The sequence below is a fragment of the Nansenia antarctica genome, assembly GCF_963989245.1.
Source record: "Nansenia antarctica genome assembly, chromosome: 11".
In the NCBI taxonomy this organism is placed as follows: Eukaryota; Metazoa; Chordata; class Actinopteri; order Argentiniformes; family Microstomatidae; genus Nansenia; species Nansenia antarctica.
This window is the reverse complement of record NC_137681.1, coordinates 1,042,753-1,057,234: the sequence shown is the minus strand read 5'-3', so window position 1 is coordinate 1,057,234 and position 14,482 is coordinate 1,042,753. Positions and strand designations below refer to the sequence as shown.

Sequence of the window (14,482 nt, the reverse complement as noted above, 5' to 3'; positions counted from 1 at the left end):
CTCTCTCTCTCTCTCTCTCTCTCTCTCTCTCTCTCTCTCTCTCTCTCTCTCTCTCTCTCTCTCTCTCTCTCTCTCTCTCTCTCTCTGTATCTCTCTCTCTCTCTCTCTCTCTCTCTCTCTCTCTCTCTGTATCTCTCTCTCTCTCCCTCTCTCTCTCTCTCTCTCTGTCTCTCTCTCCCTCTCTCTCTCTCTCTCTCTGTCTCTCTCTCTCTCTCTCTCTCTCTCTCTCTCTCTCTCTCTGCCCTCTGACATACTAGCCTCTCTGCCCTCTGACATACTAGCCTCCCCGCGCGGATGTGGAAACCTATCCTCATCTGTCATGTACTTACAGTTACTCACATCGTCAACAGGAAATCGTCCAATCTCTAAATACCTCCAGAGAGGCTAGCTACTCTAACATTAGTGGAACATTTAATGGTAGGCTACCTATAGAGTCTTGTTGAAGGTGGTTGGGAATCGTCAGGAGAAAATGTGTCGATTGAAAGTGTACATCACATCAGTGTGTGTGTGTGACAATGTCTATTGCTGTATCATCATACGATTCTAATTGATGGAACCTTGCGTTATATTTCTAAATAGTAATAATAATAATAATAATAATAATAATACATTAGACATTGTATAGCGCTTTTCTAGACACCGAAAGACACTTTACAAACTGAAAAGATTGAGTAGTAATAATAAAAAGAAACAAATAAATAGATAATAGAAAGTATAGGGGTCTAATACATTTTTTGATTACTAAATCAAAATCTAAGTGTCTTTGTAGGACAATCTGCTCTGTATACTGCAAGTATATCTAGCTTAGAGTCCTTAGCAACCCTTAGGGCCGGTTTCACAGACAAGGCTTAAGGCTAATCCTAGACTAAAAAACATCTTCAATGGAGATTTTACATTGAAAGTGTGATTTAGTCCAGGACTAGGCTTAAGCCTTGTCTCTGAAACCGGCCCATTGAGTCCTTAGCAACGCTTAGAGTCAATTACACCTAGATTTCGGGCGGAGAAGCGGCGAGCAAGCAACGACAGCGTCCTCTCTCGACCGGCATTTTTTGAAAAGCTCAAATGTATAAGATCTCAGGTTTCAAGATATTTGGTTATTTGTAGGTACAATATAGGGATGCATACATTGGGATTTGCCGAGATCACATCTAGTAAATGACACATGAACGAACAACTTTCATCACATCTTCTAAAAAGGAGGGGCCTTTTTAGACAGTGAAGAGTTTCTAGGTTTAAAAGATGTCCTTTGTAGTACTGAACTAGAAAGAGTTACAGTATGTGTGACACGTTCTAGTCTTTTGGTCCTCATGTCGACAACCAATCAAAATGTTCTGACTTTTCTTTTGGATTGGGTGAGTAATCCCCACTGCTACCTAGTTAACTAGAACACTACTTTACATTGTTACCTAGTTAACTAGAACACTACTTTACATTGTTACCTAGTTAACTACAACACTACTTTACATTGTTACCTAGTTAACTAGAACACTACTTTACATTGTTACCTAGTTAACTACAAAACTACTTTACATTGTTACCTAGTTAACTAGAACACTACTTTAGATTGTTACCTAGTTAACTAGAACACTACTTTACATTGTTACCTAGTTAACTAGAACACTACTTTACATTGTTACCTAGTTAACTAGAACACTACTTTACATTGTTAGCAGGCTCACAAAACAAGCTGTGTTAGTCGACTAGCGATGTGTCATTGATTCACAAGTCCGATCATTAATCAGATCCCCGACATGAGGACCACATGATCAGACTGTGTCACATGGTCAAACCGATCTGGTTCAAGTCTGGTTTGTGAGTCTTGCGGCCAAGTTTTGGTCTAGTTGCCGGTTTTATCCATGTGTAATTTGTACAACCAGATATTTTGTACAACCAGTGTGTTACCATAGTCCAGCCTAGAGCTGACAAAATATATATATATATGTTACGCTACATGTGGGAAAACGGTTTAGTTTGGCATTTTCGGGGACATGGGAGCATAAAACGTTGACTTGGTACATGCTGGCATCATCTGGTCTAACCCTTACCCTGACCCTAACCCTAGCACCCTAGCATCTAACCCTAACCCTAGTTTTCCCACATGTACCGTAACATACATACAGTATACATCAGCAGTAAACATATTAACATAGAAATATTTTATATAATATTTTACTTCAGAGAGGTCAGAGGAATCATCAGTGAGTTGCGTCAATAGACCTATCGCTAAGCCACGCCCCCTATCGCTAAGCCATGCCCCCTTTGAAAACTCGGACAAACAATAACAACTGACAGTGACTGACTGACCGACCGTGACTGAATGACATTCAATGACTTACAATGGCGGGAGTTGGCACATTTCTGATTTACCACAGCAAGTAATAGACATGTTTTTTTTTTAAAGATGACAAGAATATTTCGTCTAGAAGCTTTTCACCATCAGATATTAGCGAGTGGTTTGTCCGAGTTTTCTGCCTGTAGTGACTTTTGCTGTGATCTGATTGGACAATTTCTATTTTGGGGCGTGGCTTAGCGATAGGTCTATTAGAACTTGTCCGACAGATAAGACAGGACAGATTCCCCCTCCCCCACCATGGTCCTCTCCTATTCCACCCCCCGCCCCGCCCTGCTAGAAAGGATATCAGACACCCACAGCGACAGAGATCGCCTTTGTCAGGCACGAACGTCCCCCCCCTCTTTTCTTCCTCTATCAGCATATTACATCTCTCTTACTTACTGTTTCCCCCTTCTCCATTATTTCTCTCTCTCTCTTTCCCCCTGTTACTCTCCCTCTATCTCTCCCTCTCTGCCACCTCTGTGGTGTTGTCAGGCTTGCCTTCATCATACTATCATTTCAGCTCAGTCTCTTCTTCCTCTAGTTTTTTCTCTCCCACTCCATTCTCTCTCTCTCTTCCTTCCCTTTCTCCTCTATTCACCCACTTTCCTGAATACCCCTCTCTGTCTCCTCTGTCTCTTTCATGTTCTACCCTATCCTCCCTTTGAAGTATCCTTAATCTACTGTACTGTGAGTACACACACACAGCCGGCGGCCTGTCACACTAGCAGAGAGGCAGTGACCTTCAACCTCCTGTTCTAGATCGTTCTGCTCACAGCCACAGCACGGGTTCTGGGGTTCTCATTCATTACATTTTCTCAGAATTGATACATTAATCATTGATACATTTCGAAATACTCACACACACATAGGCCTACAGCAAATATTGTACGATGGACAACATCAACACATTGTCCAAAGTCACTTCTTGTGTGAGAGAGGCTTGTGGAGTATACTATTCATTCTCCTCTACTCTTTCATGTGTGGGTTTTTATTTATTTTTTTGCTTCCTTTCTGTGCCTGTCAGCTGTGTGCCCTGCCAACATAGACACAGCAACACTGCTGAGTGGAATACAACAAGACGTCACCTGATATCACGTCTTCTCTTCTGTCAAGTCTTTCCTCAGACAGCCAAAATCAAATCTGTGAAATAAGTTTGTTGTCGGTGTGCCACTACGCCTACTGTTCTAGAATTGATGGTTTCACAAGAATGATCTCCCTAATCTGAACATAACTAGACACTAGCGCATTTCATGTACGAAAGGTGCTATGTAAATAAAGCTTTACTTACTTACTTACTTACACTGTTTTGTTATACTAGTAATACTAGTCCCGTGCGAATAGAGCTTGAGACAGATGTATTTGTTGGAAGTCGCTTTGGATAAAGGCGTCTGCTAAATGTCTGCTAAATGTCTGCTAAATGTCTGCTAATGCCAAAAAAGTGTAAATGTAAAATGTCTAGGGATCACAGAGGGAGCAAGGGAAAGATAACAGATCTGCTCAAGTGCCGCTGAAGACAAAGTACAGCAGATGTGTTTCACATCAAACCTAATTTAACCTCGTGTCCACGAAGATCGGATTTGTTCTATCCAGCCAAAATAATTGCATCATGTATCTGAATGTTTCCAAATAGGCTACGTCAAATATTAGACTTATCGATTCAATGGCAGATGTTGATTATCATGACACATGATTTGGAGTTATTTGTTCTGACAGCCAGCCTTTTTTACCTACTAAAAGAGCCGCCTCAACTCTTTACAATGCTCAAGCTGCTATTTACACACAACGACCACTAGTTGGCCGCTTGTAAATTAGCCTGCCTCCTACACAGAAAAATTGCTAAATAGCTTCATACTAGCTTATCCTGATGTGATTTAGAAAATGTAAGGACACTGGGTGGTAGAACGCACATATCTAGGACAAGTCATGAAAGGAGGGACCTGAAATTCCGAGTCCAAAGATAGAACATGTTTCTTTACTCACAGGGGTCAAAGGGCACGGCTGTTCTAGTGTTAATAAATGTAAAATAATCCAGTGCAAGTCATCCTCTGAATAAACATGGCAGGGTAACCCCCCCGCTTCCTGTTACCAGAAAGTCTCTCTGACCTCAAGGCTGCCCTGCCTCCCTCCTAACCTCACAGCTACCTGCCACCCCTGTGAGAGGAGCGCAAGTAGCATAAGAGTATGTCTACCTCTCTGTTCACTGTTTAGGGACAATTGCTGCTGGCTTTCAAGTTTGAGGAAGTCCAGATGTTACTTGTTACTGTGTCACTGTGTCAGTGTTATATCTAACATACAACATCTCTGGTTCGTTCTTAAGCATCTGACTGCTGTTGATCTCTGATTTGACAAGGTGCCAGTTCAGCTGCAGACTCTCTGTACTGATGTCACTAGCCAATCATTATAATTGTTTCCCAATCATTCAGGTCATGTTCTCACATGAAAATCCGAATCCTGACCCGGAGCAAGTGGATGAGATTGCAACATTGGTTCTCACAGCACCTTTATGTAAACAAAGTAACAAAGTCTGCCATCAACAATTGCGTCAACACAGTTTTTTCTTTTTGAATACAATCGTAAAATGCAACGCTGAAACGTTCAATATGTGGCAGGTGACTTTGAGGTTTTCTTGCATCATTTTAGGAGGATTGAGATTATTCGTGAATTTATACGGGATATGAAAAAAACTACATTTCTGTTCATCCACGCAAGTAACGTTTAGCTACATGTGTCGTTGATCACAGGGAGTTGTTAACCTGCTGCTCACAGTGTGGAGAAGTCACCGTGTTGTATAACTGTGGTAGTTAGCGTGTGGTATAACTGTATAACTGGTGTGGTATAACTGTGGTATAACTGTGGTATAATTTAGCCGTAAAACACATTTTCTCTTCTCTCTTTTATCTGTATGTTCTTGCTCTCAATCTCTGCCTTTAGACCTACCTCATTACTCTGTGCACCGTGTGCGTGCGTGCGCGTGTATGTGTGCGTGTGCGTGTGCATGTGTGTGTGTGTGTGTGTATATATATGTGTGTGTGTATGTGTGTGTGTGTGTGTGTATATATATATATGTGTGTGTGTGTGTGTGTGTGTGTGTGTGTGTGTGTGTGTGTGCATGCGCGTGTGCGTGTGTCTGCTCTGCGGCAGAATGTGATCGCCCTGATAGAGGTCACCCAGGGAAACCTGAGAGAGGAGGAGGAGAGGAGGAGAGGAGGAGAGGAGGGGTAACTCCATCGCTTCTATCGACCAGTCCCTCTTCTCAGCATCTGCTCCCTCTCTTCTCTCTCACACTCTTTCTCCCTCTCTCCATCATGTCCCTCCCAACGCCTCTCTTACTCTTATGTTCAACCCCAACCCCTCTCCCCTCTTCCCTCTCCCCTCTTCCCTCTCCCCTCTCCCCTCTTCCCTCTCCCCTCTTCCCTCTTCCCTCTTTCCTAAAGTGATCTGAGTCAACATTGGAGACAGAGTAGAAAGCAGAGTAAAGACAACAGGACTGAACCCCTGAGGTGATTCAACTGTAGTAGAGAAGCAGGAACATACCCAGACTGCTACACAGACACCATGTAATTGGAGATAATGTAAATAGCAAATGCGATAAGTAGTAAAGATATATATATATATATATATATATATATATATATATGTTATGGTACAATGTAACAATATATGTGTTATGGTGGGAAAACTAGGGTTAGGTGCTAGGGTTAGGGTTAGACATGCCAGCATGTACCAAGTCGACGTAGCACCTAACCCAACCCCTAGTTTTCCCACATGTACCGTATTCCCACATGTACCGTAACATATAAACATATATGCGATAAGTAGTAGTGATAAGTAGTATTGATATATATATATATATATGCGATAAGTAGTAGAGAAACGTATAGAAGTTGTGGAGATATTACAATAACTCCCTTTCTAGGACAAGAAACAGTGAAGAAGTGGAGAGGCGGAGGTGGGGGGGAGGAGAGGCGGGGGGGAGTACCCAGAACAGCACATCAATAACCACTCAGAAAAGGACAAAACCACGGCTCTCTCCCAACCAGAAAAAAATCCGCTATGAATCGACGGCACGCGGACCAACACACACACACACACACACACACACACACACAGGACCAGCACCAAGTGTTGTGGTCGCCCCCTTGACCGGCACCGCATACAGACTGAAGTACGTATCTCCCAGAATTCCTGCCGGAATGTCGAGGGCCAAATTCCAAACAAACGGTCCTCGGTGCTCCACCCTGCCAGCGCAGGCATCGCCACAAGCGGACAATTATTAGCCTCTAAAGGATATCAGACTTCAAACTGCACTCGTCAACACAAGGCTGACACTGTGTTGAAACAGAGAGAGAGAATGGGTTTAAAGAGAGAGAGAATGGGTTTAAAGAGAGGAGGTCAAAGATGGCCCTTAGTCAGTGGAGCTGATGGACTGAGCTGTACGTCCATAGTCAGGGTGTTGGAGGACAGAGCGTCCCATGCACAGGCCAAACAATGACACCCTGTGTTGCCACAGCTATTGATATGATGATTTTTTTATTTTACAACACTGGAAATCTATTTTTTCCTCTATTTTTGTCACCCTAACATTCACTGCTGGCACTGCGTACGCATGGATGCAGCAAACACACTGCACACTTTACTTTTCTCTCTCTGCACATTGACTCTCTCTCCTCTCTCAGCCCTGCCTCTCCTCCTCTCCTCTCCTCTCCTCCTCTCCTCCTCTCCTCCTCTCCTCTCCTCCTCTCCTCCTCTCCTCTCCTCCTCTCCTCTCAGCCCTGCCTCTCCTCCTCTCCTCTCCTCCTCTCCTCTCCTCCTCTCCTCCTCTCCTCTCAGCCCTGCCTCTCCTCCTCTCCTCTCCTCTCCTCTCCTCCTCTCCTCTCAGCCCTGCCTCTCCTCCTCTCCTCTCCTCCTCTCCTCCTCTCCTCCTCTCCTCCTCTCCTCTCCTCCTCTCCTCCTCTCCTCTCCTCTCAGCCCTGCCTCTCCTCCTCTCTTCCTCTCCTCCTCTCCTCCTCTCCTCCTCTCCTCTCCTCTCCTCCTCTCCTCTCCTCTCAGCCCTGCCTCTCCTCTGACCCTAAGTGGTCTGTATGTGGTTCTCATTAGCGGATCAAACTTGTTTCTGATTTCTTAAGGGCCGTCTGTCTGTCTGTCAGTCTGTCTGTCAGTCAGTTGTTAAGGTCAATGAAACAGGAAGGAAACAGAAACAGCTCAACCCCCTCCTTGCCCCTGCTACTAACCCACTCTCTAACCCTACCCCCCCCCCACCTACCTACTCTCTAACCTTAAATGCACTAGCTGCCCCCCCCACTTACCCACTCTCTACCTGCATGTCCAGAGAGCCCTCACCGTGGGTGAGAGGGCAACACAAACCATGTGGTACGTGTCCCTGGTAGAATGCTGAGTAGGGAGGGAGGTTGGGGAGAGAGGGAGGTTGGGGAGAGAGGGAGGTTGGCTGAGAGCGTGCTCCTGTTCAACATTAGCCTTGGGCCTCACGCCTCTCTGTGCCAAAGCCCAGCCGTGAGAGTTGTTGTTGCTGTTCAGCTGAAGGACCGCTGCTTACTGTCCACAAAACTTTCATTGTCCATGTTGCTGCATAAATAAACAAACACACAAACCCCGAACATGCATATACAGTATGCACACACATGCACACCCACAAGAGCATAAACCAGAGCATGCACGCAAGAGCACACACTAGGCATGCACACGCACACACAGACAGACAGACACACACACACACCCCCCCCCCACACACACACACACACACACGCACACACACAGACAGACACACACGCACACAGACACACACACGCACACAGACACACACGCACACACACACAGACAGACAGACAGACAGACACACACACACACACAGGCACACAGACAGACAGACACACACACGCACACACACAGACACACACACAGACAGACACACACACACACACACACAGACACACACGCACACACACACACACACACACACAGACAGACACACACACACGCACACACACACACACACACACACACACAGACACACACACACACACACACGCACACACACACACACACAGACACCTACTTATAGGAGGGATTTTTAGGACCCTGTTGTTCTGTCCAAGTCCCTAAGGGAGTTAAGTTCCAGCCTTACAGCCGTCACTCGAGTTGAGGGGGGATGGCGTCAGAATCATCCCCCTTCTAAAACTGCCATCCCCCCTTTCCATCCCTTATGTCATTATTATATTATGAACGTGGAATTAAAAAATAATTCTGCACTAATTGTCCTCCCGCATTTGACCCTAACTATGTAAGAGCAGTGTTGCCATGGTAGCCCGGGGACCGACTCCGATTCTGAGGAGCCTTGGTCAAGAGCGATGACAGGAGTATCTGACACCTAACACCCATAACATGCATGTTGTTTTAGGAGTGTAATAATTATCTTTATGCTTTAATAATAATCAAAAGGTTACACCGTTACTCTCTCTCTCAGTCTCCCACCCTCTGCTCTGTCATCAGCACAATTGTCCCCGTATGATAAAATCCACCATCCCCCCTGATTTAGTTTTACAACTTGAGTACTGCTTCCAGCCACCGGACTCCTTCACTCCTCCTGCCCTTCCCTGACCTCTGACCTTCTGCCCTGAGGAAGTCATGTTGCACTTTCTCTAGATAGGAGATAGGTATCTCCACTTCGCAGACCCTCCTGCTAGTTGAGTCAGCTCAGAGGTCCATGAGTCTGTTCTATATTAACATCTGACATGATCTGGCAAAAACAACGCTAATCTCTCTGGCGGTGAAGTGGGAATTCGATTTTCACCGCAGATATTGGCAGAACTAAAGTAAACACAACCCCTGACAGAATGCCAGATCGACGTATGGCTTTGTACGACTACACACAGAAAGCAATACCGATCGTTCAGTGTTAGCAATGCGTAGAAAAGGTCGACAACACAAGAAAACAACATGTAGACAACAAGAGTCAACAGAACATTATTTCCCTCCAGCATCCCCAGAAAGCTTCTCTGATGCCTCCATTTTATTCTCTCTCGCATATCGAGTTACGACTTGTTCATATCTCAAGCAGCAGTCCCCCCCCCCTCTCTCTCTCTCTCTCTCTCTCTCTGTCTCTCTCTCTCTCTCTCTCTGTGTCTCTCTGTCTCTCTCTGATTCTCTCTCTCTCTCTCTGTCTCTCTCTCTGTCTCTGTCTCTGTCTCTGTCTCTCTCTCTCTCTGTCTCTCTCTCTCTGTCTCTCTGTCTCTCTCTCTCTCGCTCTCTCTCTCTCTCTCTCTCTGTCTCTCTCTCTCTGTCTCTCTCTCTCTCTCCTCCTTCCCTCTCAGTCTTGGCATACTGCTGAGTGTAAGGCCTGTATGTGTCCAGCCCCTGGGCCTCTCTGCATTGACTCACTCAGCAGCCCTAATGGATAAAGACATCTGGCAGCCCACTGAGCACTGATAGATCATGCACTGCTAAAAAGATTAGATGAGCGATAAAGAGCGCATGATTAGGTTACAGTAAATGATAACATATAATGATGAGTACGAAAGTACAAATTACAAATGAGTACAGAGGTCTGTTAACTATTATGGCTGGAAATGTACGATAGATTAAGATGCGATCTTTAAGAATATTGTATTAGACATTTTGCGGATTCAGGCTTTGAATCATACCCCCTTTTGTGGTACCCTAATAACCTTTAATAACAGGTTATTTTGTGGTATTGGCCAATCGGGGATAATACAGCATGGATGACGTGTTTGTGTCCAACATCTTTATGTTAAGGGTGTTTGAGGTTATAGTTTGGTAAGCAGGAGGGCTCATAGGAATTCATTGTTAGATGTTGACGTCTAACTCGATAACTTATAAATATCGGACAGTTTCAAAGAGGGGTGAAATTGGGTCACACTTTACTTAGAGCAAGAACAATTATTATGTGTTCATTATAAGACTTGTTATAATGTATGTCTGCATTCTAAAGTCTGATATCATTTCATAATGATCCTGTGATACTATCAGTCATTTTCAGTCGGGTGAAAAGAGTCTTGTAGATAGACATAACATATTATATAGACATCATAATGCGTTATAATGTGTTGTATGTGTGTGCCTCATAGAAAGTAAAAAAAAAGAAAAAATCCTAGAAAGTCACAAGCTATCCACTCTGTGACGGACCCTAGGGACCTGGTTGATGAAAGCGGTAGTTAGTTAACTGGAGAAGGTGCAGTGGAGAAGCCTACAGACACGTCATGTGAAAGCCACAGGGGAACAGACCTCGCTCTGTCTGAGAGGGACGACCGACGTTACAAGAAGACGTGTCTGACTTCAGGGTCTCTTGTCTGCTTAACTCATCTACTGAAGGGTCCCTCAGATGACCCCCGCCGCCTCTGGGGCCGAGCCACAGGCCCTGACGCACCAGAGGGGATCATGGGAGGGAAACAAAAGACCCTTTTTAGCCCTGGACCCCATCTGTCAGCGCCAACCAGATAACAACATCCATCCAACTGCCCCCCCCGAAAAGGCCGAAAGCCTCGACTATGACACGGCCGTTCAATAGACCTCTCTTTATCACTATCTCACAAAAGCATCGATTTAATCGGAGAGAGGCGTAGGAATCCGTCGTGACGAGGATGGTGAAGAATTTACAGTTTTGGCGACTGTAATGTCCACAGGGTGAGAATGATCTAGAAGTACTTCAGAGTCACTGGCGACGATGACCTTCTATATGCCCCCGAGAGACAAAGAGAGGGCAGTCTCTTAGGGGATGAGTCTCTGTGTGGACATTGCGAGGAGGATGGAGTGGCATTTACGTCCCTGGGCCAACAATGTCCACAGTGAGGCTGAGAGGAATGGCTGGTATGGCGGTATGTTCTGGAACAAAGGAGCGGGTTATGTTTTGGGGTTGTAAGACTCTGTCACCCTGAGGTGAGTCACCAGGAAGATGGACGCCTCACACTGCCGCTGGTCACAGGAAGTTCATGATAATAATAATAACTTTTTATTTGTATAGCGCTTTTCCTGCAAACGTTGCAGCTCAAGGTGCTCCAATCATTATATAATCATAATTTAATTGTTTAGTAATTTAAAGGCAATACTAAAAAGATGTTTTTTTTTAGTCTTGACTTGAACATATGTGCTGAGGTTGCATCCCTAATGTAAACTAGCAGTGCATTCCATAATCTGGAGCATAAAATGAGAATGCAGCCTCACCAAATCTCTTCTTTTGTACATGTGGTACACATGATAAACTCTGCGCTTGTCTGATTTCTTCAGACTTTCTTCCGTGCAAATGGTCGATTGCAAACTTGAATAATTGCAACAGTGTCTATCTAAACATTGATCAAGTAGCCATGCCATGGCCCTGTCTGAACTAAAACATGGGGGTAGGACATGATGAGCTTAGGCTTCATCCTACTCCATTCATTCATTCATTCATTCATTCATTCATATATATATACAGTTCAGCCTTCCTTCTCGCTGTTGGTCTCTGTCTCAGTCTCTCACTTAAGGTTATGTGAGCTCTATATACTACATATCAAACACACCTTATGAGTGCAGGGTTCCCACACCTTCTGGAACATCACATTCAAGCACCTTTCAAGGACTTTCAAGACTCAATCCCTCAAATTCAAGGACCCAACACGGCATAGTTTGAGACAGATCTAGATGAGAATGTATATAATAGGAACTATCCGCTCACAGACAACAATTAAAAAGAGAGGCTTGAATGTGTGAAACCTAGATGGTCTCTTGTCCGACCACAGCACAGCTAAACAATATACTGTGAAATATGTGTAAAGTTAAGCAATACAAAGACTTATTTACTAGTTGACGAGCTAAACATTTTTTAATATGAGAGAGAGAGGGGAATTCAAGCACTTTCAATGACCCATGGGACCTTGATTTTTTTTCTTTTTTATGGTCTCTTGTCTTCTCTACCACAGCACAGCAAAACAATATATTGTGAAATAATATGTGTAAAGAGACCTATTTACTAGTTGACGAGCTAAGTAAAACATTTTGAATATTTTTTGGGGAGAGAGAGAGAGAGAGAGAGAGAGAGAGAGAGAGAGAGAGAGAGATTCAAGCACTTTCAATGACTCATGTCTATTTTCAAAAACTTTTAAGACCTTGATTTTTTTTCCGCAAATTCACAAACTTTCAAGGATTTCAAGCACCCGTGGGAACCCTGTGTGTGAAAAATATGATTGGGAGGGACTGCCCCACTCATAGGGCTTTCACTACGGCAAAGAACCGTGCCGGTTCGCGTTCGGAAACCTCCGAACGTTGGCGCTGTCTGGCGAACGAGCCCGTGTTCATACCAGTGTATCGTTCGCCAGACAGCGCCAACGTTCGGAGGTTTCCGAACGCGAACACGAACCGGCATGGTTCTTTGCCGGTGTGAAAGCCCTATCAGAAAGAAATAACCTTAAAAAAATAAAAAGAGTTTTCAAGGACCCGTGGGAGCCCTGTGATTGGCCCTTAGAGCCGGAGCGACCTCTGACCTTCGCACACGGTGTCTCTGACGGGGCTGCAGTCCTGTAGCGTCACCTCCTCCTCATCGCAGAGGGTGCAGAACATGCAGGGCTCCATGGAGCTCTCCTGGTCCGAGTAGGTCTCCCCGGAGCACTCCTCGCACACCGTGTCGTGGTCGTGGTCGCAGGTGTACAGCATGCCCTGGCCCTCCATGCACCTGGTGCACCTCTCACACTGGCCGGTCAGCTGAATGAATGAATGAATGAATGGTCTTTATTGTCATTAATACAGTACAGGTACCACGAAATTGTGTCGGGGGGGCTCCCCTGGTGCTTGGAAAAAAGACTAAAAACAAGAGAGCCAAGGGTAAAACAAAAAAGGGAAAAGAGCTGGTTTACATAAATAAAGGCTATGTACACTATCTACTATACTATACTACTATACTATACAATAAAACACTGTGCTGTACTCTATGCTATGCTATAAATATCCTAACTTTTTCCTGTATCTCGAACCTTATGTACCTGGTTCAGGTAGTAGCCGTAGTTGCAGGCGCAGGTGGCGTCGTTGGAGTCGGTGCAGGGCGTGCGCATGCGCAGCAGGTCGTGGGTGCAGCGGGTGCACGGCTGACACGTCTCTGTGTGGCTGAAACTCTCCGAGAACGTTTCACCTGGAGGAAGAGGAAAGGTTAATAGACTTTACAAGCCTTGGTGGAATGGAGGAGGAGCACTGTGCGATTTCTTGTGGAGGTGTAACAACTTCCCCCGATATTTCAAGGCACTTTCTCATGTGTAAAGGTAAAAACCATCGAGTTTAAAAAGCCTTGATTATTGAATGAAGCCTCTATAATGCTCACGATAACATGAGCACATAGAACACAGAGTTAACGAACAGGGAACAATTTACACAGCAATGTCCCAGGGGGGAGGGGGGTGGCAGGGTTAGGGGAGATGGTTAGGGGTAGGGAGGTTGTATGCATGTCCAGGGGGGGGGGGGTGGCAGGGTTAGGGGAGATGGTTAGGGGTAGGGGAGGTTGTATGCATGTCCAGGGGGGGGAGGGGGGTGGCAGGGTTAGGGGAGATGGTTAGGGGTGGGGGAGGTTGTATGCATGTCCAGGGGGGGGGGGGGGGGTTAGGGGAGATGGTTAGGGGTAGGGGAGGTTGTATGCATGTCCAGGGGGGGAGGGGGTGGCAGGGTTAGGGGAGATGGTTAGGGGTAGGGGAGGTTGTATGCATGGGAGAACAGGTAGGTTTTGAGGTGGGATTTAAAAGTGGAGAGTGAGGGTGAGTCTCCAGAGGCGGGGTGAGGCAGCTTGTGAAAAGGAACGGTCTCCCAAGCCTTTGAGTTTGGAGGATGGGACAGTGAGGGGAACAGTGGATGAGGATCGGACGGTACGGGTAGGGCGGTGGGGGAGAAGGAGGTCAGTCAGGTAGTTAAGCACCCTGCCTGTGTCATGGCCGAAGTAACTAACACGTTTCCAGGAGAGGAACTGCGGAGCCGCACAACCATCAGTGTTTTATCATCTGCAGCGATGGAATTTAGTTTATTGTTTCACATGACATGTATGACATAATATGACAACCCTCCCTCTCGCGCATTATGCCCTAAAAGATCGAATAAACAATTAATTGATTATGCAAACAATGAGCTTTTCAGCTTGTTGTGATCAGCTTGAATTGGTTTCCT

At 45.4% G+C, this 14,482-nt stretch overlaps 1 protein-coding gene across 1 annotated transcript in view; it reads right to left on the bottom strand.

Moving 5' to 3' along the window:
• Positions 1-14,482, bottom strand: part of ngfrb (nerve growth factor receptor b) — a 39,095-nt gene that overhangs the window by 9,535 nt on the left and 15,078 nt on the right. Inside the window, exons 3-4 of the mRNA XM_080541658.1 lie at positions 13,321-13,466; positions 12,826-13,042 (exon numbers count right to left, since the gene is read on the bottom strand). Coding sequence (XP_080397784.1) covers positions 12,826-13,042; positions 13,321-13,466 — 363 coding nt within the window. The remainder of the gene's footprint in view (positions 1-12,825; positions 13,043-13,320; positions 13,467-14,482) is intronic.